We start from the raw sequence: 20,259 nt of genomic DNA, 5'->3' as shown, positions 1-20,259 counted from the left end.
TCATTTTACAGTGTAGTGTGTCGTTTTACTTTAAAACTTGTGGGCTTTATTCAGCGCTGGTGCTATTGTGCAGTCGTGAAAGAGGACAATAACAGTTATTTCTCTTTTGCAAAGCATCCCTGTGGTGGTTCAGTGTGTTTGACTCGGGCGTAGCTAGAGCATCAATATCATGTGGTCCAGATGAAAGATTTATGAGCTCTACAGATTATGCGGGAATCCTTCTCTGTCCTGGTTTTCTGTCCTGAGTAGGACATGTAAATGTATTGAATAGTTTGCAGATGTCATTGGAGGGGAAACCAATTAACTCCAACTGATACTGTGAATTTGCGCAGTAGAGAAATCATGAAACATTCATTTGGTAACTCACACTGTCAATTGGCGAAATAAAGAAATCATTTATGCTGGGGATAACCGTGCCATCAGGAATTCCTGAATACTGAACATAATTTCCTGGCAGAGTACCGAATAGAGTACCTGATTTTCACAATTTCCACCAGGTAAAATCATAACAACAACAACAACAGCTACAATAATAGACGACAGAATCAGTATCGATTTCCATCATGTGCGCATGATAGTGCGTCTTGTTGAAAGACGAGCATTAATTCCTCTCCTTGCCCAGCAGTTCAGATATTACAATGACAGAAGCCATAACATTCTAACAGCACGTGCGTCGTGGCGCCACTGCACTGCCCGTTAACAAAGCCGTGATTTCCTTCGTTGCGTGGCCAAATGGATGGGGATGGCACCATCAGGCCATTTGCTTTAGTGAAATGACGGTCCTGTTGAATAGAGATCGTATAGCCGTCTGCAATGGCTTTTTGCCATCGGTCGGCCTTTCTTTGTGGAAGATATATGGCTTAAAAAGAAGCTTTAAACGTCTTTAGTGTGTAGCTTGTACATAATAAGGACAAGAAACAATTGACAAGTGGCTCTATCCCATCTTCCCCCTTTCCCGGTCGCGATATAACCTTCGTGGTTGAAAGCGACGTTAAACACCAAATAAAGAAAGTACATAATAAGGAGCTTAGATGTCCTTTGTGTCTGTACATATGCTGGACGGATGTGGAAAAGACAAGGTCTCTGTCATTCTATAACTGACAGAGTAAAACGACGGATAGTCATCTTGCCTTGATGAATCGTGCAGGTTTAATGTGGAATAGCGGGTACATGAGAAGAAAACAAAGCTTGAATTTGTTTCTGTTAAATGTACAGGACGGATTATGCGGTTAAAAAAGCTACAGTTCTCTGCCATTTTAACACAGGCTTAAACGTCGAAGAGTCGTTTGTGGATGGACCATATTACTTTGCTCTTCAATATTTGTGATTTGTATAATAGTTTGTGCGTGAAAAAAGAAGCTTGAACTGGATTTTGTCCGTACATGCCCAGGGTGGATGTTGTAAAAAAAAAAACCAACAATTTCAGTCGTGATACCAACGGAACGGCAGAAAGCCGATGCAGGACATGTTGCCGTGTTGTCCATAATCAATACGAATAGCCTTTACGAGGCAAAGGCGCTTAAATGTCCTTTGTGCCTGTTAATTACCTCGACGGTGTGGTTGAAAATGCCACAGTTCTACTTTTTCAGTGTTGACCCAGTGAAACAACAGAAACTTAAAGACTCGTGCGTGGACAGATCGTGCTTTACCCTGCTGTTCATGATCGTTTGATCTTTGAACTATAATGTGTAAATGATAGGAGCTTTTATGTCTATTTATTTTATGTGCTGGACAGATGTGCTGGACACTACAATTCTCTGCTATGTTTGTGTTGACAAAGAAAAACAACGGTGATTGTTACGTTGATGGACCTTGCTACTGTCCTGTTCATGATCGGTTCTTTTTGTAGTTTGTTTGTTAATGAAAAGAAACTTGGACTTCGTCTTTGTATGTACGCGCTCTGAACAGATGTGGTAAGTTACACATTGTACGTTCTGCCATTTCAGCCTTAATATAGCGTATGCATATACGTGCTGAGTTATTTTGTAATTTCATTTTCGAAGGAATAAAAGGGTAAAGACATGTTAAAAAAATTCGTCGATGTGTATGTATTATCTTGCTCCATGCTGTTGCTCATCGGTGCAGTGTAAAATAGCGTGTACATGACAAGAATTCACAGTTCTCCCTTAGTCATTTTTGTCTTGATGGAGTTAACCAACACAGAAAGAGATCCATGTTCAGATGGAACATGTTACCAGTGTGTGTATGATTAGTTTTCGTTTGGGCGATAGCTTAATCGCTTGTGTGAAAGGACAAAAGCAAAGACGACCGGTATGTTAGTTCAGGACCGCACGTTATACACGTGTATAGCTTGTCAGGTCTTTAATACATTATTTGGACATAATTTATACCCTTTACTCAGGAAATACAACGAAGTCTATCAAAGACACGATTTCCATCGTCACTCTCACAACAGTGCGCGTTTGTATTACAAAAAAACAAAAAAAAACAAAAAATCTAAAGTTTACATCAACTTTAGTCCACGGAATGGTTTACTTATGTCCATGTTCTAAACAGATAGCTGAAGCACACGCACGATCCCCATCTTCATTAACCTATGAGTATGACACGTCTTTCAGGGTACGGACATCAAAGGTTTTCACAGTAACAATACCCAGAAATATTTCCATCTTTGTGGTGGCGTCTGTCGGGACAGTGCCGAACAGAATACCTGGAACACGTTTTTCATCCTGTCCTGACAGTACTTGTATAACAGAGCTCTCTTTATAAGAGAATCAGCGGTTTCCATCTTGAATGTGGTTTTAGCTACAAAGAAAAACTTCTCTTTTGGCGAGAACAAAAAGAAAGAATGAAAGAAGAAGATAAAAGGAAATATTCCGCAAGCAGTAGCTCTTTGCTGAGTACGTGAAATCGACAGAAACGCAGTCTATTGCGCGAAATTGTCAATTCCTTGAGCTCGACACGACATGTACACATCGGAGCATCGAACTCTTCTCTGGCGTCGGGATCATCGAGGGGCAGAAGAGAGCGAGACCGCAGACTTTGCTTGTCTGTATTGCCCGACGAGCACCCCCCCCCCCCCCGGCAGGCACACACACACACACACACACACACACACACCCTCCCCCTCCTCTCTCTGCCACCCCTCCCACCCCAGACATTTGTGATATTTGACCCGTCAAAACAGCGAATGGGAAGTCCTTCCTTCTCCTGACAGTAAAACAACAAAAGCCAGTTTGCCCTTTTCTTGACGAACAATCTCTCGACTCTAGCCCGCCCAGCGTGTCCCTATGATTTCCCCACTGAGCTCACTGCAATGTTTCCCATGGGACAGGGCTATGACCTTTCCCACCAGCATGCCCAGTTTTCGGGAGAGGGAGGGGCTTGGGGGGGGGGGGGGGGTGTCAACTGGGATCCGAGCAATACTCGTATCGAACCCAGGTCCGATCGTATCTACATACACCTGTCAATAATTCATGTTGTCCTGGCCGACGTCCGGATGGAGTCTGAGCTCTATGTTTACGTATTTATGAGCTAAGGGCTTCCAGCGTTTGACGCACAAAACACAGTCAATGAAGAGTTAGCACGGAATAGCAAGCGGGACTGTTAACGACTGTCGGCGATTGGAAGATTATTCAGTCCGCACAATGCTCAGTGTATGTTTGTGTTTCGTTGGTTTGTTTGGCTCAAACGGAACAAAATAGTGATTGTGCAAGTCAAATGTAGTTGTCTTTGTTGCTGAAACGCCGCACAACGGTAACTCTGTGCAAGGCAAATAATGTTGTTGTTGATGTTGTCGCTAAAATGCTACAAAACAGTATTTAATGTGCAAGTAGAAAGATGTTGTTCGTGTCGTTGTTGCTGAAACGCTACAAAAGAGTCATTTTGTGCAAGTCAAATATGTTTTTCTTGTTGTCGTTGTCTTTGTTGCTGAAACACCACAAAACAATGCAAGTCAAATGTTGTTTCAAACCGCAAACCGATCGAACTGTGTAGCTTTGGGTTTTAATTGAGATTGGGTTTTTTAGGAGGGGCCAAGAGTTTCCCGTTAGCAGTAGACTTTGAAAACCACTCCCTTTTCCCCCAATCTTTCCACGTGTTTAGTATGGGGCAATAACACTGTTTGCCCATTTTTTTTTTTTAAATCAGCACTCACAGTCCTTTTGTGAATTCTAAACAAGGCAAGCTTCAATTACATTATTGGACCCTATATTGTTACCAAAGTTTTAAAGACTGTATTTTTGTTTTATGGGTCCTTCACTTTGTTTTAATAGTATAGGCCTATATGTCGTGCCGAATTCACGGAATTGACGAAAACGCGGAATCGGCAACATTTTTCCCAATTTCGCTTATTCGGCAAAACGCTGCACATTTCGCGAAAATCGGCAGCATTTTGCCAACAATGCGTAAAGGTTTCTTAAACTTGCCCATTTCGCGAAATCGGCAGCCTATTACGGGGAATCGGCAACCGATTACGCGTAATGGGCAAGTTGCAAATTCCGCGAAATCGGCAATGGTGAGTTTCAGTGTTTTAGTGAGTTGCAGTGTTTTAGTGAGTTTTGGTGTTTTAGTGAGTTTCAGTGTGTGCGTTTGTGTGCATGTGTGTGTGTGTGTGTGTGTGTGTGTGTGTGTGTGTGTGTGTGTGTGTGTGGACTGCAAAGTGTTGATCGAGTCTCTCTCTCTCTCTCTCTCTCTCTCTCTCTCTCTCTCTCTCTCTCTCTCTCTCTCTCTCTCTCTCTCTCTCTCTCTCTCTCGTTCGCTGTTTTTTGTTTGTTTTTTTAATGTTTTTATCTGTGTCGTCTCTCTCGCATGGATGCACACAATTTAACTCTCACGCACATGTAGAACCCAACAACACGCACTTACATACTAAATCATTAGCAAGTATATATACATATTCAACTTCGCTCTCACGCACGCATCCGCCTATGCAATTCCTATATCTCGCCCCCACCACTAAATCTTGCGTCAAAAGAGAATGATTATGATGTGGAGTTTACACGCCAAGTCTTGGAGAAAATTGCTATATTGATCGATTGGTAGGTTGATTATTGTTTTGTTTTTATTGTCACTACAAAATGCTGGTCGAAGTTAGCGTATCATCATCGAGTTTGTTGTCCAAACCAGAGATGTTCATTAGGTTCATTTGAGAGTTGGATATTTTTCAATCGCTAAAACGTAGTACTCACAAAATATGACTGTTCACCCCGTGAGCTATGAAGGATTAATGTTGTGCCAGGTAAATAACTTTGGTTTCTGGGTCCGTGAACAAAAGCAAAACATAAAACGTTGAGGTTGTCTTAGTTGTGAGCTTCGAGCACTTTGCAAATGCCTTACAAAATATGGATTATTATTATTTTTTGCAGACAAATCCGCCAGCGTGCTTACGCACATAAACACACACACGCAGGCACCCGCGCATGCATCGCCTTCTCTCTAAATCTTGCGAACAAAAGAATATTCTCGAATAAGCCAAATCATGTTTATGTGTGAGAGAAAGACCCTCCTAAAAAGTAACATCTGTCTCTGTCTCCCCATCTGTCAACGCACGAATGCACACAATTTAACACCGGCACGGTTGGCCTAGTGGTAAGGCGTCCGCCCCGTGATCGGGAGGTCGTGGGTTCGAACCCCGGCCGGGTCATACCTAAGACTTTAAAATTGGCAATCTAGTGGCTGCTCCGCCTGGCGTCTGGCATTATGGGGTTAGTGCTAGGACTGGTTGGTCCGGTGTCAGAATAATGTGACTGGGTGAGACATGAAGCCTGTGCAGCGACTTCTGTCTTGTGTGTGGCGCACGTTATATGTCAAAGCAGCACCGCCCTGATATGGCCCTTCGTGGTCGGCTGGGCGTTAAGCAAACAAACCAACAAACAAACAAACACAATTTAACTCTCACGCATATACTGAATCCAACAACACGCACTTACACACAAAAAACATAAACAAGTAATCGTTTCCTTCTGTTATGTTTTGGTTGAATAATAAAGTTTTGCCTTCTTTGTGCATCACTAGTAAACACACGCACACACGCACGCACGCACGACCTCTTTATTGCTTACCCACTTCAAAAACAAAGACACCTAAATTTAAAAACAAAAACATATATATATATGAAAATGTAATTATCCCAGAATTTAGTTGAGCAAGTGACTAATTACTTTTTTTGAAGAAAAGACATTTGGACATACTGGAAAGTACAAGAAAAGAGTGAACAAAAAGAAATAATAATCAGAGGGATGGATATGTAACAGCCAAAGCTGAGACAATTACTTTTGTAATTTCTTAACAGCGAATACAAAATGTCCAGAGAAATAGCAATATATCTAACATTGACGGACTGTGTGATGTTATCTTCTGCTATTGGTCTGTTTCGACAGTGATATCAAAATCTCGACCATTTTGATATCACTGTCGAAACAGACCAATAGCAGAAGATATCATCACACAGTCCGTCAATATTAGATACTATGTCTATATGAGCCCTCCTCGCCCAGCACACTTGGTGATACTGTTGCTGGGCTCAGAGAGTCTGAATCGGATATATATATAGCTCGACTCTTCCCAACAGGGGACACACATTTTGTCCGCAGCCTTTGCATATTTGATTCCAGTATCATGTAGCAGTTAAGTGCCACACTGGATACGTTTGTATATCCACATAGCAGCCATAATTAAAGTCAAGTTTCATGGTTGGCAGGTTTGGAAGACTGGATCGCCACCAAAGCGTTTGAATGTTGGCAGCGAACAGAATCATTAATTGCAATTTGCTCTCGGATACTGACATTATGTAATTTTTTGAGTATGCCTAAATGGTTGAAAAAACGTTCGTCAGGAAATGCCAAAGCAGTGGATTGCGTGCGTAGGTAAAGGTATTGATTTCACGTACCATACGTGATCTTGAACAGGAAGTCACCCAAAACCATTGCTGTGAGCCCAGGCTGTTGTCCACCTTATGCCCGGATAATTTGCGACGGAAAATCTACTCGTGTGTTGATAGTACAAAATTATTGGGTAAAGTGCCGGAAATTCCTATTTCCATGCGTTCCGTTTACATTTATAATGGAAAGAAAGAAAGAAAGAAAAGAGCACTTTGCGGGTAATGCTTACCAAGCCACCCAGCGGGCTAGAATAATGCGTGATACGTGTAAACCCGGAGTACACTTATCGACTCGTCAGGTGTATAATGTCAGGCTGTCCAAGGACACGGAACACGTGCGGATGTTCCAAAGGTATCTTCCTTCCCTTGTAAACGATACATCTAAACCACCACATATCTGTCTAGGGTTTTACGTGGAATGAGAGCATCCTTCTGATTGGTCACATACCAGAAATCAACAGCCTGCCTGCTTCCTGTGCTGAGTGCGATTTTCTGTTGAATTAATTTTGCAAGTGCCACTTTTGCAAAATTATTTCAGAACTAAAGTCCCACTTTGCATATAGAAAGCAGTCAGACTGTAAACGGAAGCTATGCTTTTATGGCAACTGGTGAGCAGCAGCGAGGTACAGACAACTTTTATCAACCATCATATTATCAAGTGCCATTTAGGAACATTTAGTGAATTGCTAAAGCGGCGAGGGATGAACTTATTTGACTTTCTAATGATGCACGTGCGGTGTACCAAACTGTTAATTGTTGTGATCTGCTAGTGGTTGGCAAATGATGAATTTGCAAGTACTTTTTTTTACATGTAGTCAAGTTTTGACTAAATGTTTTAACATAGAGGGGGAATCGAGACGAGGGTCGTGGTGTGTGTGTGTGTGTGTGTGTGTCTCTGTGTGTGTGTGTGTGTGTGTGTGTGTGTATGTGTGTGTCTGTGTGTGTCTGTGTGTGTGTCTGTGTGTGTGTGTAGAGCAATCCAGAGTAAGCTACTGGACCGATCTTTATGAAATTTGACATGAGAGTTCCTGGGTATGATATCCCCAGAAGTTTTTTTCAATTTTTCGATAAATGTCTTTGATGACGTCATATCCGGCTTTTTGTAAAAGTTGAGGCGGCACTGTCACGCCCTCATTTTTCAATCAAATTGATTGAAATTTTGGCCAAGCAATCTTCGACGAAGGCCGGACTTCGGTATTGCATTTCAGCTTGGTGGCTTAACAAATAATTAATGACTTTGGTCATTACAAATCTGAAAATTGTAGTTAAAATTATTTTTTTTATTAATGATCCAAAATTACGTTCATCTTATTCTTCATCATTTTCTGATTCCAGAAACATATAAATATGTTATATTTGGATTAAAAACAAGCTCTGAAAATTAAACATATAAAAATTATGATTAAAATAAAATTTCCGAAATCGATTTAAAAACAATTTCAACTTATTTATTGTCGGTTCCTGATTCCAAAAGCATAAAGATATGATATGTTTGGATTAAAAACACGCTCAGAAAGTTAAAACGAAGAGAGGCACAGAAAAGCGTGCTATGCAGCACAGCGCAACCGCTACCGCGCTAAACAGGCTCGTTAATTTCACTGCCTTTTGCACGAGCGGCGGACTACGGTCATTGTGAAAAAATGCAGTGCGTTCAGTTTCATTCTGTGAGTACCACAGCTTGACTAAATGTAGTAATTTCGCCTTACGCGATTTGTTTCCTTTTAAGAAAAAAGGAACAAAAAAATGACAACATGGTTTTCTGTATGAAGGGTAACACTGAGAGGGAGGCGGAGGGGGAGGGGGGGCAGAAAGACAAAAGATAAGTTAAGCCTGTCTACGTTAGGAAGATAGTACCGTAGTTGTAGTCAAGGGGACTGTCTTCATACGCGGGTAAGTGAGAAAGTCGGCAAGTTCAGTACCGTAAGGGACATCAGAGGAGTCACGATGATGTGATAAGTGGGAGGGGAACATGTCACGTTTTTGTGAAAAGTACATGAATGGAAGCCGACTCCGCGAGGAAGATAGTAGCCTGACTGGTACTCAGGGGTTGCGTAAGTTGCGCAACCGGGTCAAAGTTTACGGCCTCACAGTTGCCACAGAAGCAGGATTAACAGTCTGCAGGTAGGAAGCGTGGCATCGTCCGGTCGGCGTGGGCCTTCCATTCAAGTACTTTTCACAAGTGCGTGACATGTTTCCGGCCGTCGCACTGATCACATAATCGTTACTCGTCTTCGGCACCTCTCTCTTGTAGCCGCGTTTGAAGACCGTCAGCTCTTACCTGATAGGGCAACTTACGCAACCCTTGACTGTACGGTACTATCTCCCTTACGGACTTAACTCTCTTTGAAGACAGACAGATTGACAAATAGAACGTATGCGCGTGTGCTGAAATACGTCTCTTCGTCCGTCTGTATTTCACGGTGATGCTTACAATTATGAAATAAATTAGACGGCCGAGGTAACATAATGAATAATTATATCAGGCGTATGCACGGTTTTCTTTTCTTTTAGAAATATTTAGACAAACACAGGTTCTCTCTCTCTCTCTATCTCTCTACTCCCCCCCCCTCCCCTCCCCCGGTCTGAATACTTGTCCCCAAATATTTGTTCTTGATTTGTTTAATCACCGATTACTATCCTTTTCGCATTCTTCTGGTTAGATGTGTATGTGTGTTTACTTTATTTTGTTTTGGTGTTTTTCTCACCTTCTTTTTCTTTTTTTCTTTTCTCTTATACATTTGGATAATATTTTGTGTAAAATGTACGGATTGTTTTTGCTTACTGTGTAAGGTCTTGACTCACTGCCATGTTCTTCTTGTAAATTTGTTGAAGACACCACCATAAGCCGTAGGCTTTTTGTTGTTTTCACCTTATGTCGATGTACATTTCGTGAACATGTAAAATATGAATAAACATTGTTTTATCCAAGTGGAAGGATGTTCTGATCCCATGTAAACATCCTGACCAAATCTGATATGTTAAGCCGAATCGTTTACACTGGAAGTACTAGCTGTGCCTTCAATAAACTTTGCTGGGGAGAAAAGACAGGAAGAAAATACGTGCTCGCCAGTGGCAGTTTGGTTTGTTAAACTGTCAGCACAAGATGAAGGAGGGTACGTGGTGTCGCGTTTGACATTAAAACATGCATGCGCTTGTCATTGCGCGGATGGGCGGATGTGTTTCTGGTGATTGCCCTTAACTGTTGTACATACACAGCATCGGGCATTCCAGCCGTGCGTTGATCCTTGTTGAAACAGAGCAAAGGGATAATAATATAATATATTGTATTTGAGACAATGACAAAAGGTGACGTTTTCATGTCAGTATGTCCCAAATGACATCACCAGTACATGTTTCATTCTATCTAATCTGTTTTCGTTCTATTTTTTCTAATAACATGCGTTAACAATTGATTGCCAACTGGAATGGAAGAGCACAAAAATTGTAACTTGATATGTAGTTTCTCTAGAGGGAAAACATCTTCCACTTTCATGTCAGTGTGTCCCATGCAACATACATTTGCCAAACAGCTATGCGTAAGTAGATTATTTGTTAGTGGTATAGAACATACTGATCAACAATCAAAGTCAGTTTTCACATTCATGTTCTACCTATTTCTTATATGTTTATTCTTTTGGCAATGGTGAAATGTCAGCAATCGTGTGTCATTCGGGACAGTAGACATGACACCTGACCTTTTGTCACTGTCTCATTTACACCCCCGGTATAGGGGTGTGTATAGGTTTCACTCGATGTGTTTGTGTTCGCAAGTAGATCTCAAGAATGAACGGACCGATCGTCACCAAACTTGGTGAACAGGTTCTATACATTCCTGAGACGGTCCTTACAAAAATTGGGACCAGTCAAACACACGGTTAGGGAGTTATTGGTGGATTAAAATTATACAAGGCCTGGTATAGACGGACACCCCCGTTGGTCAAAGGGAAATAACCATTCTCACTGCCACCAACTGAGAAGGTTATTTCCCTTTGACGGGGGTGTAGTTCCTATCGGAGGAATTTCTTGTTTGATATGTGTCGAGAAAATGCTGTTTTTTTAGGCAGTGTTGCAAACAGTTATTTAATTGTTTGCTCCTATTTTGAGTAAGTGCTGCGAAAAAGTATTTCATTGTGTGGTCTGATTGATGTTTGTCTTTTGTTTATGTCCTCTCGCTTTTTTTTTCTTTCTTTCTTTTTTGCTTTTTCTAGTTCTGAACTGTTGTTTGTGTGGCAGAGGGCTTCTTTGTGCTGTGACATTTTCACAACTTATCATGCGGCATATATCTGTATTAGTTTTCGTGCATAGTTGATTTAGTGTGGCGTGTATTTAGGCTCAGATCACATGAAACACATGGAGAGAGATTGATTAATAAAATATATAAATGAATACATGATAAATAAATACCTAAATACCGACATGCTATAAATAAATAAATGATAAATAAGTACATAAATTAATACATTAATAATTGAATACAAACAATCTAAACTCATCTTTCCGTGAGTAAGCAACGTTCGAATTTGTTGCGTGTGCAACATCTAACTTACTATTCTAACAGCAGTTCTCCCTCTATGTCAGTAGAGGGACCACATGTTATGGATACCGCAATGAATGCGATATACTTTTAAGAAGAAAGCTGACTCAATAATTACTCATTCTGATCTTTTTCTTTTTGTTCGTCTCCACAGACTGCGGCGGACCGAGACGACAGCAAGACGGCAAGGCCGCCAGGAGGTAGGAGAGGGGAGACACAGCTCATACAACACGCAACCTTAGTGACGCTAACAAGCCCGTTCACGCCTGACGTCAACTTCAGACACCCGCCCTACTTGTCAACCACCTGCCCTGCTACAGCTGTCAGCTCCACACCCGACTGACGCATTGGCTTCCATCACAACTGCTACCGACTGACTCTTTGGTCACAACCACGCTTTACTTCGATCACAACTACGTTCGACTGGATTTTTTTCTTCAATCACCACCACTACCGACTGACGCCTTTACTAGAGTTATCATCGCACCCGACTGACGCCTTGTCTTCAATCATCACCAAACCCGACTGACTCCTTGAAGCTTTACTTCGATCACAACCACATCCCACTGAATCCTTTACTTCGATCACCACGCCTTTAATTCAATCACAACCATTCCCAACTGACTCCGTGAGGCTTTACTTCGATCACAACCACGTCCCACTGAATCCCACCACAGCCGACTGTCGCCTGCACTTAAATTACCACCATTCCCGGCTGACTCTTGAGGTTTTACTTCAATCACAACCGCGTCCAACTGAATCCTTTACTTAAATCACCACCACAGCCGACTGTCGCCTGTGTTTAAATCACCACCATTCCAGGCTGACTCTTGAGGTTTTACTTCAATCACAACCGCGTCCGACTGAATCCTTTACTTCGATCACCACCACAGCCGACTGACGTCTTGTACTTTAGTCACCACCACGCCCGGCCGACGTATTTCTTCAGTCACCGCAACAACTGACGCACGCCAATACTTCAGTTACCACCGCGCCCGACTGACGCCTTTGGTTCAGTCATCACCACAGCGGACTAGCGTTTTTACTACAATCACCAAACCCTTCTGACGCCTATACTTCAGTCACCACCACACCCGACTGACTTCTTTACTTGAATCACCACTACATCCGACAGACGCCTTCGTTGCAATCACCGTCAAGCACCCTGTACTTCATTCGTGCGTCGCCACACCTGACTACGCAAAGGCAAGTGCTTCAACCCCACCGTTGCACACTGGTCACTGCTCTAACAGCCGAGAGTGGTGCTTCATACTCGCAGTGCATTGAAGATAGACTGCTAGCTACTACGCAAAACTACTGATAAGTGCTTCGACTCGACCTCTGCATACAGAGTTTAGCAGTTCTAGTGTTGAGTTTGCTCAAATACGCTGAAAGGGGACTGAAAGGGGACTGCAAGCTCTTCGCAAAACTACGCCACGGTACATAACTAACAGCCCGAGTACCGCGTCTCCTCATGATACACTGAAAGGGGACCAAACGTTCTGCACGAAACCATCCCTACATAGTCAGCTAACAGTCCTAATGTGGTGTGTTCTCTTGATTCACTGAAAGGGGACTAAACGTTGTACCCAAAGCTACAGGCAGGTCCTGGATACTGTGACTTTGAAGATGATGCGTTCATCAGGCGTCTCGAGGTGCTCGTCGTTCGGGGGCAGGACGTTGTGGCGACGCATGGTGGCGATCCTGCTGCTGGTCATCTTCATCTGGACCATCACAGTCCTCAACGTCACCTTCATCTACACTAGCAACCACCCCAAGAAGGAGAGCGCCGTCTTACAGGTGAGTACAGACAGAAAGAAAATTGAGATTGATTGATGGGGTAATTAATTTTATTGATAGATGGATGGATGGATGGATGGACGGACGGACGGACGGATTGATAGATTGATTGATTGATTGATCTTGAATGCATAAGGATAGAGGTTAAGGCAACAATCCCATGCAACCTGTCCTTACTACATCTAAAATACAAACACGATACTTTAGTTTTACGGTTATTATGAGAGAGAGAGAGAGAGAGAGAGAGAGAGAGAGAGAGAGAGAGAGAGAGAGAGAGAGAGAGAGAGAGAGAGAGAGAGAGAGAGAGATAGAGAGAGAGAGAGAGAGAGAGAGAGGCTATTGATACGAGAGAGAGAGAGAGAGAGAGGCTATTGATACAAGTAAGTATACTTGGCCGCCAGACAAAGTTAAAAAAAAACTGACACAAATTAGTTATATATCTATACATATTGATCAGTTTTTGTCCTGAGCTGGGACTGATATCAGAGGTCGCCGGAAATCCTGTGAACACTGAAATAGTGAAAAGAAAAGTGTGTGATAGTCAGAGAATGTTGGGAGGGTAGGAGCGAGACGGCAGTGGGTTTACGAGTACCAGTGCAACTTTAACAAGGTCGTTGTACTTCCAGGTGTGCGTCTGGAGACTGGGGCCGCGTGTCTCTCAAACCATCGGCCTTTTATTCAAGCTTACGAGTATGCTGTCAGACTTGTAATCAAATGTTTGCGGTTTGTGCGTGTGACCCTTTATCTCTGACCAGTACATGTATTGACCTTTCGAGTGTCCATCGCCTGTAAAGAATCGCTGCCCCGTCGCAAACACGAATGCATACTTTTGAACACGAGCAAGGTCATGGCCCGCTTTTTCATCCCATGAGAGATAGTCAAGTGGGCAGGGTTTGCAGGGTGGCATCATTACGACCACTTGTGACTGACTTCTACATGTTTAGGGGAGAGAGATATTTATAATATATATACTCCCGGCAACATTGTCGCATGCAAGTGCACTTGCGGTATGTAACATTAACAATAGGACCAATACAAAAAATCAATGCTTCCGATTCCCCGACCGACCTTCTTTTTTTCCTGATCACCACCCCGGAAATTGTTTTGACCCTTACACAAATGTTAAAAATTAGAAAACTTGATTTTGCAGACTTTTGCAAGGAAAATTACTTTTCTCCGACATCCAGAGGACACAGCTGGCACGATTTCCGGCCAATAAAAAGCCACATGCGCCTATGTAAATAAAATTAAGAACAAACTTCAATCAAACAATAAAACAGGCCATGGAAAGTGAATTTGTTAATTATGTGGATATGGGTACCTAATTTAGGCTGGACCTATTGGGCAGATGATAGTGGCCATTTTACATATAATTCATGACCCTCTCGATTAATTTACTTGGCGTTGATTAACTCGTGAATTATAGAAAATAGCCAGCGGCGTCTGTCGGCGGATTGGGCCTTCTGTTTCCAGGAGATTGTGCGGGTCAGGTCTGAGTACAATCGTATCCCTGTACTTGGTAAATTGTCTCAAACACCTTGTGGCTTCATCAGTGCATGTACTTGCAGGTTACCCCTTAAAGCTTCGGTCAATGACTTTATGAGGTTCAGTTAATTAGAGTTTGCTGGGGTTGACTGTTGAGAAATAGCAGGGGTGATGAAAGCGGTTATACATTGTGGACATAATTCATGAGCCTTCAAATGAGCTAACATGGCAGTCAAAACCTTGTACGAAGTAAACACGTGAGGGAGCAACCTTCCACTTTGGCACATGTATACCAAAAATCTATAGCCTGGATGCGTTCAATGAAGAGAGGAATTTTCGATGAATTATTTTCTAAACGGACACTATTGGCTATCTGCAAACATAATTCATCAAACACTCATCAGATGATCGAAGCTGTCGGGACGTTGATTTTTACATTTAGTCAAGTTTTGACTAAATGTTTTAACGTTGAGGGGGGAATCGAGACGAGGGTCGTGGTGTATGTGCGTGTGTGTGTCTGTGTGTGTGTGTGTGTGTAGAGCGATTCAGACTAAACTACTGGACCGATCTTTATGAAATTTGACATGAGAGTTCCTGGGTATGAAATCCCCGAACGTTTTTTTCATTTTTTTGATAAATGTCTTTGATGACGTCATATCCGGCTTTTCGTGAAAGTTGAGGCGGCACTGTCACGCCCTCATTTTTCAACCAAATTGGTTGAAATTTTGGTCAAGTAATCTTCGACGAAGCCCGGACTTCGGTATTGCATTTCAGCGTGGTGGCTTAAAAATTAATTAATGACTTTGGTCATTAAATATCTGAAAATTGTAAAAAAAAAATAAAAAATTTATAAAACGATCCAAATTTACGTTCATCTTATTTTCCATCATTTTCTGATTCCAAAAACATATAAATATGTTATATTTGGATTAAAAACAAGCTCTGAAAATTAAATATATAAAAATTGTTATCAAAATTAAATTGTCGAAATCAATTTAAAAACACTTTTATCTTATTCCTTGTTCTTCTTGTTTGTGAAAACATGTGTCCAAGTGGGGAGGGGAGGGGGGTGGCTTTATCCCACGTCTGGGCACCTCTGAGATAGTGCATGAGCAGAACTATTTTCACCTTCAAAAACACAGCAGTCTTCTTTGAGCCGAGGAACGACACCCGCTTTCTCCTTCTTTCTGTCTCTTATTTGCTGACGGGTTTTCAGCCCTCGGGTTCGTGTGAAGGTTGCCATACAAGTGCAAAACAGGAAGCACACTTGTCGTTATTTTTGTCTCATAGCCCTTCTATAAAGGACACGAAACAGGCGTGAAAATCGAAAATGAAATAGATCAGAAAAGGGTTCAACTATCGGGTGATAGTTCTTCTTTACCCTGCCCGCTTCTCTTCTATTTTTATTTTATTTTACTTATTCCTCTCTTTTGGGGTATGTGTGGGGTGGGTGACCAGTGTGAGTGAGTGAATGTGTGTGTGTGTCTAGCATCAGAGAAGCACCCCCTCCCCTTCCCTGTTCTGAAGTTTGACTGAGTTTTCTTCCAGCCAGCGTATAAAACCTTGTCTCTTTTTCATGTTTGCCCCGCTCTCAACTCCCTGCCGCAGATCGATTTATTGTTTTAACTGTTGTTGTTTTTGTGTGGGTTTTTATTTGGACATTCCACTCCCCCTCTCTCTCTCTCTCTCGCTCGCTCTCGCTCTCTTTTTAATTGTTTTCACGTCCAACCACTCACTGTGAAACACACGTCCCCGAATTCCGCATTTGTTCTTGTCTATTCAACCTAACGTGACCTTTCATTTGTTCCTGTACTAGTGACACTGTGATTAATTGAACCATTGACGTTGACCTGGGTTTATGTTTTTTCTGTTTGATATTTAAAGGCACAGTAAGCCTCCCGTAAACCATCACAGATACTGTCAGGCTTTTACACACAGTACAAACACCCTTCCATTTGAACGCTCACCAAACGGGAACATCCTAGGTGCCCTCCGTAAAGAGCGAGCAATTTTCAAAGAATTTATTTTTGCGTGGTTTATCTTACCCCTGAACCTTCGTAAACCCGTGTGATCCAGTTTCCCTTTTTCACAATGTAGTCGTCGGTTAGTAATTTGAATGCGATTAGATGTGAGCTTATCTGCAATATCTGCAGACGTTATTATGTACCTCTGACTATGCACGGAACAAACGGCTGTGGTTCACAAGAACTCTAGCGATGGCTTTTGACTGTTCAGAGGAACTGGCGATGCCTCTAAACCGTCGTCTGCTACGAGAACCACGACCTTGCGTGATCCTGCTTCCGGGCTTTTCTTTTTTCAAACTTTCAAAACTTCGAATTGTACTGATCTTGTCTTGATGAAAAAAGAATTCTTTTATGATTTAAGAATGTTTGTGTAACAAGCTGTCAATTTATTATTTAGATTTTAAAAGTTAGATCTAGCGCCAAAACGCACCACGGTCCGATTGTCTCTGAGCAATCGGCGCAAAATTAATTCTTTAAAAATTGCTCGCTCTTTACGTAGGGCACCTAGGATGTTCCCGTTTGGTGAGCGTTCAAATGGAAGGGTGTTTGTACTGTGTGTAAAAGCCTGACAGTATCTGTGATAGTTTACGGGAGGCTTACTGAGCCTTTAAGTGGCGCTCGGTACGCAAGTGGGGGGGGGGGGGGGCGGGGGGGGGGGCGGGCGGGGGGGGGGGGGGGGGCGGGGGGGGGGGGGCGGGGGGGATGTATAAGGTTCTTGGTAGAGCGAAAGTGTGTGTGTTTGTGAGTGTGTGTGTGTGTGTGTGTGTGTGTGTGTGTGTGTGTGTGTGTGTGTGTGTGTGTGTTTCTGCCTGTGTGTTTCTGCCTGTGTGTTTCTGCCTGTTTTTGGCTCACGTAAGTGTAGCCTATGCGGCTAAACTTTGTCTGTCTGTGGGTGTGTATGTGTGTGGGTATGTGTGTGATAGAAACTTTAACATTTGACTAAACACCGAAATACTAATTTTACCTGGTTATTATCCAAGCAACAGCTTCAAAATATTGAAGCAATGATCAACATTTCGTCGGCACGTATGTAGTGTGTATCCAAAGAAAACGGGTGGTGGGGTTTTTTGGGGGGGTAAAAACAGGTGACTGGTTTGTGTCGTGTGTGGTATGTAAACCAGGTCAGGGGTCAAGGTTAGGTCAGATCGCGTGAAGGATTGTGGTATAGATACAGTTATCACCGAGCTGCAGTTCGCCGATTCGGAGAAGACGATTTCACATTGTTCGGTTTCGTAGCTCCAGAAAAATAGATAAAGAAGATACCAAAGGAGATTTCCTACAGGTTAATCTGCACAGCGTGTTTCCAGTGTCTGCGTGAGGAAGCGCTGTCGAAAGCGCAGTGTCGATCTGGCCATCTGGCAGTCGTGTCCCTGTAAGTAGGCTACAGACAGACAGATCTAGATCTAGTGTCTCGCACTCTTGCACAGTGTCACCTATGCTTACTGTGTGTGTGTGTGTGTGTATGTGTGACGGAGTGATTGAGTTTGTATTACTGTTTGTCGATTTCTTACGTGAGCCTTGAAGGCTTCGGCTCTTGTTGTGTTTGTGTCTGTCTGCGTCGGTGTTTCTCAGCGCTATAGTGACAATTAAGTGAATGTATGTGCTCGCATGTTTTTAGCGCAAGTGGTGTCAGCCTGTGTGTACGAGGCAAGTGCCCTTCCTCTGATCTTACAGTGAATACTGTTGTGTCAATGTGTTACGGGATTCTGTATTTCTATTGCAGGAAGAGATTGTTCAGCTGAGCCAGGAGTATGTGCGGGCCCTTGCTCAAGAAAACGATGGTGTGGTGGATGGCCCGTACGCTGGTCGCTTTACTGCATTTGGTACGTTGATCATATTCACATAGATCATGACTGTGCAGCCGTTCGTACAAATACAAGTGCACGCGCGCGCTTAAACACACGCACATGCATGCACGCACGCACAAACACACACATACACGTAATCACGCACGCGTACGTATGCACGCACGCCGCGCACGCACGCACGCACGCACGTACACATAACCACACACACACACACACACTCACACAACCACACACAGGGCCGGACCAAATGAGTTGTAAGGGGGGGGGGGGGGGGGGGTTCCTCCTTTTTTTTTGGGGGGGGGCAAATCAGCGAAGGGGGGGTCCGGCCCTGACACACACACACACACACACATTCTGTCTGTCTCCTCTCTGTGTCTGTATGTGTGTTTGTGTCTGTCGGTCTCTGTCTGTCTCTGTTCGTGAGCGAGTGCGCGCGCGCGTGTGTGTGTGTGTGTCCCTCCATTTTTTACTAATTTTAGGTTGTTCTCTAACATTGACAGCGTTTGACACTGAATGTCCACCTCCCATAACCCCCTGCCAGTTCTTCTACTTAACCCACTCCCCCCCCCCCCTCTCCCCCATTCCATTCCAGTGAATTTATGTCTTTCCTCAGTTGTCACTCTAACGGGAAGTTTTCAGAATGTGACTTTCTCTCTGATCTCTCGTTTCTACCACCCCCCCCCCCCCCACCCCCCCCATTTCCCCCTGCTAAAAACACAAGTTTATTTTGCATGTTGTCCTTCTGTTTTGAGACAGTTGACGAGGGTTTAGTGTCAGTTCAGCGTGTGCATGTTTATCGTTTTGCGACAAGGAGAAGGTGGTCCCACTGTGAGCAGGAGTGGGCCGTGAGTTGTGCACACCAACACTTTTTCTGTGCACTGACACTGTAACAAACATGCAGTTGTTTGGCCACATTCACTAAAATCAGTATGAATAACATGTAGTCTGAAAGTGAAAGGCACTCACAGAAAACTTTTCTTTTATGAAACTTGTAAGTTGTATCATGCTCGCTCTAACCCTTCCCCGTCTTATTTCTGCAATATGTTGAAGCAAAAGGTATGTTAATTCCTTCTCTTGTAAGCGATCAAGTGCCAGATCACTTTGAATGACAGCATTCAATCACTTGGACACAGAGTTTATTTTTAATCCACACTGGTGGCAGTCTGGGAAATTCATTCTTTAGAAAAATCCCATTTTGCACGGGGAGCAGTCAGGGTATTGATTTTTGGCTCACGAAGTGTAGCCTATGCGATCGTAACTTTGTCTGTCTGTGCGTGCGTGCGTGCGTATGTGCGTATGTGCGTGCGTGCGTGCGTCTGTGGTGGAAACTTTAACATTTCGTCATTTGAAGACGTCACATTATGGCGTAAGAGGGTTAGACGTCACGCGAAGGAATGTCTCGGTCATTGTTATTTTGAGCGGGCCGAGACTAGTTGGCAGTCGTGTCTGTAAGTAGGCTACATGCAGACAGACAGATCTAGATCTAGTGTCTCGCTTTCTTGCACAGTGTCACCTATGCTTACTGTGTGTGTGTGTGTGTATGTGTGACGGAGTGATTGAGTTTGTGTTACTGTTTGTCGATTTCTTACGTGAGCCTTGAAGGCTTCGCCTCTTGTTACTATGGGTCCAAGTGGAGAGAAGTTCCAAGGCCATGTTAAGGTATTGGCCATGTTAAGGCATACGCAGAACTGAGATTGTGAGTCGGATCAAAGGTCTCCGGAGGTGCCTTTTAAGCAAGCACGTGCAACCGGCCACTCAGTGTTGTGT

At 43.1% G+C, this 20,259-nt stretch overlaps 1 protein-coding gene across 1 annotated transcript in view; it reads left to right on the top strand.

Annotated features, from left to right (window-relative positions):
* The window catches only part of LOC138959541 (alpha-1,6-mannosylglycoprotein 6-beta-N-acetylglucosaminyltransferase A-like), a 78,145-nt gene that overhangs the window by 29,542 nt on the left and 28,344 nt on the right, over positions 1-20,259 (top strand). Inside the window, exons 2-3 of the mRNA XM_070331058.1 lie at positions 11,530-13,175; positions 18,408-18,507. Of these exons, the coding sequence (XP_070187159.1) occupies positions 13,005-13,175; positions 18,408-18,507 (271 nt within the window). The 5' untranslated portion in view covers positions 11,530-13,004. The remainder of the gene's footprint in view (positions 1-11,529; positions 13,176-18,407; positions 18,508-20,259) is intronic.

This window comes from Littorina saxatilis, linkage group LG2 (genome assembly GCF_037325665.1).
Source record: "Littorina saxatilis isolate snail1 linkage group LG2, US_GU_Lsax_2.0, whole genome shotgun sequence".
NCBI classification, from domain to species: domain Eukaryota; kingdom Metazoa; phylum Mollusca; class Gastropoda; order Littorinimorpha; family Littorinidae; genus Littorina; species Littorina saxatilis.
Note: the sequence above shows the minus strand (reverse complement) of the source record. Positions and strands in the feature narration are given on the sequence as shown.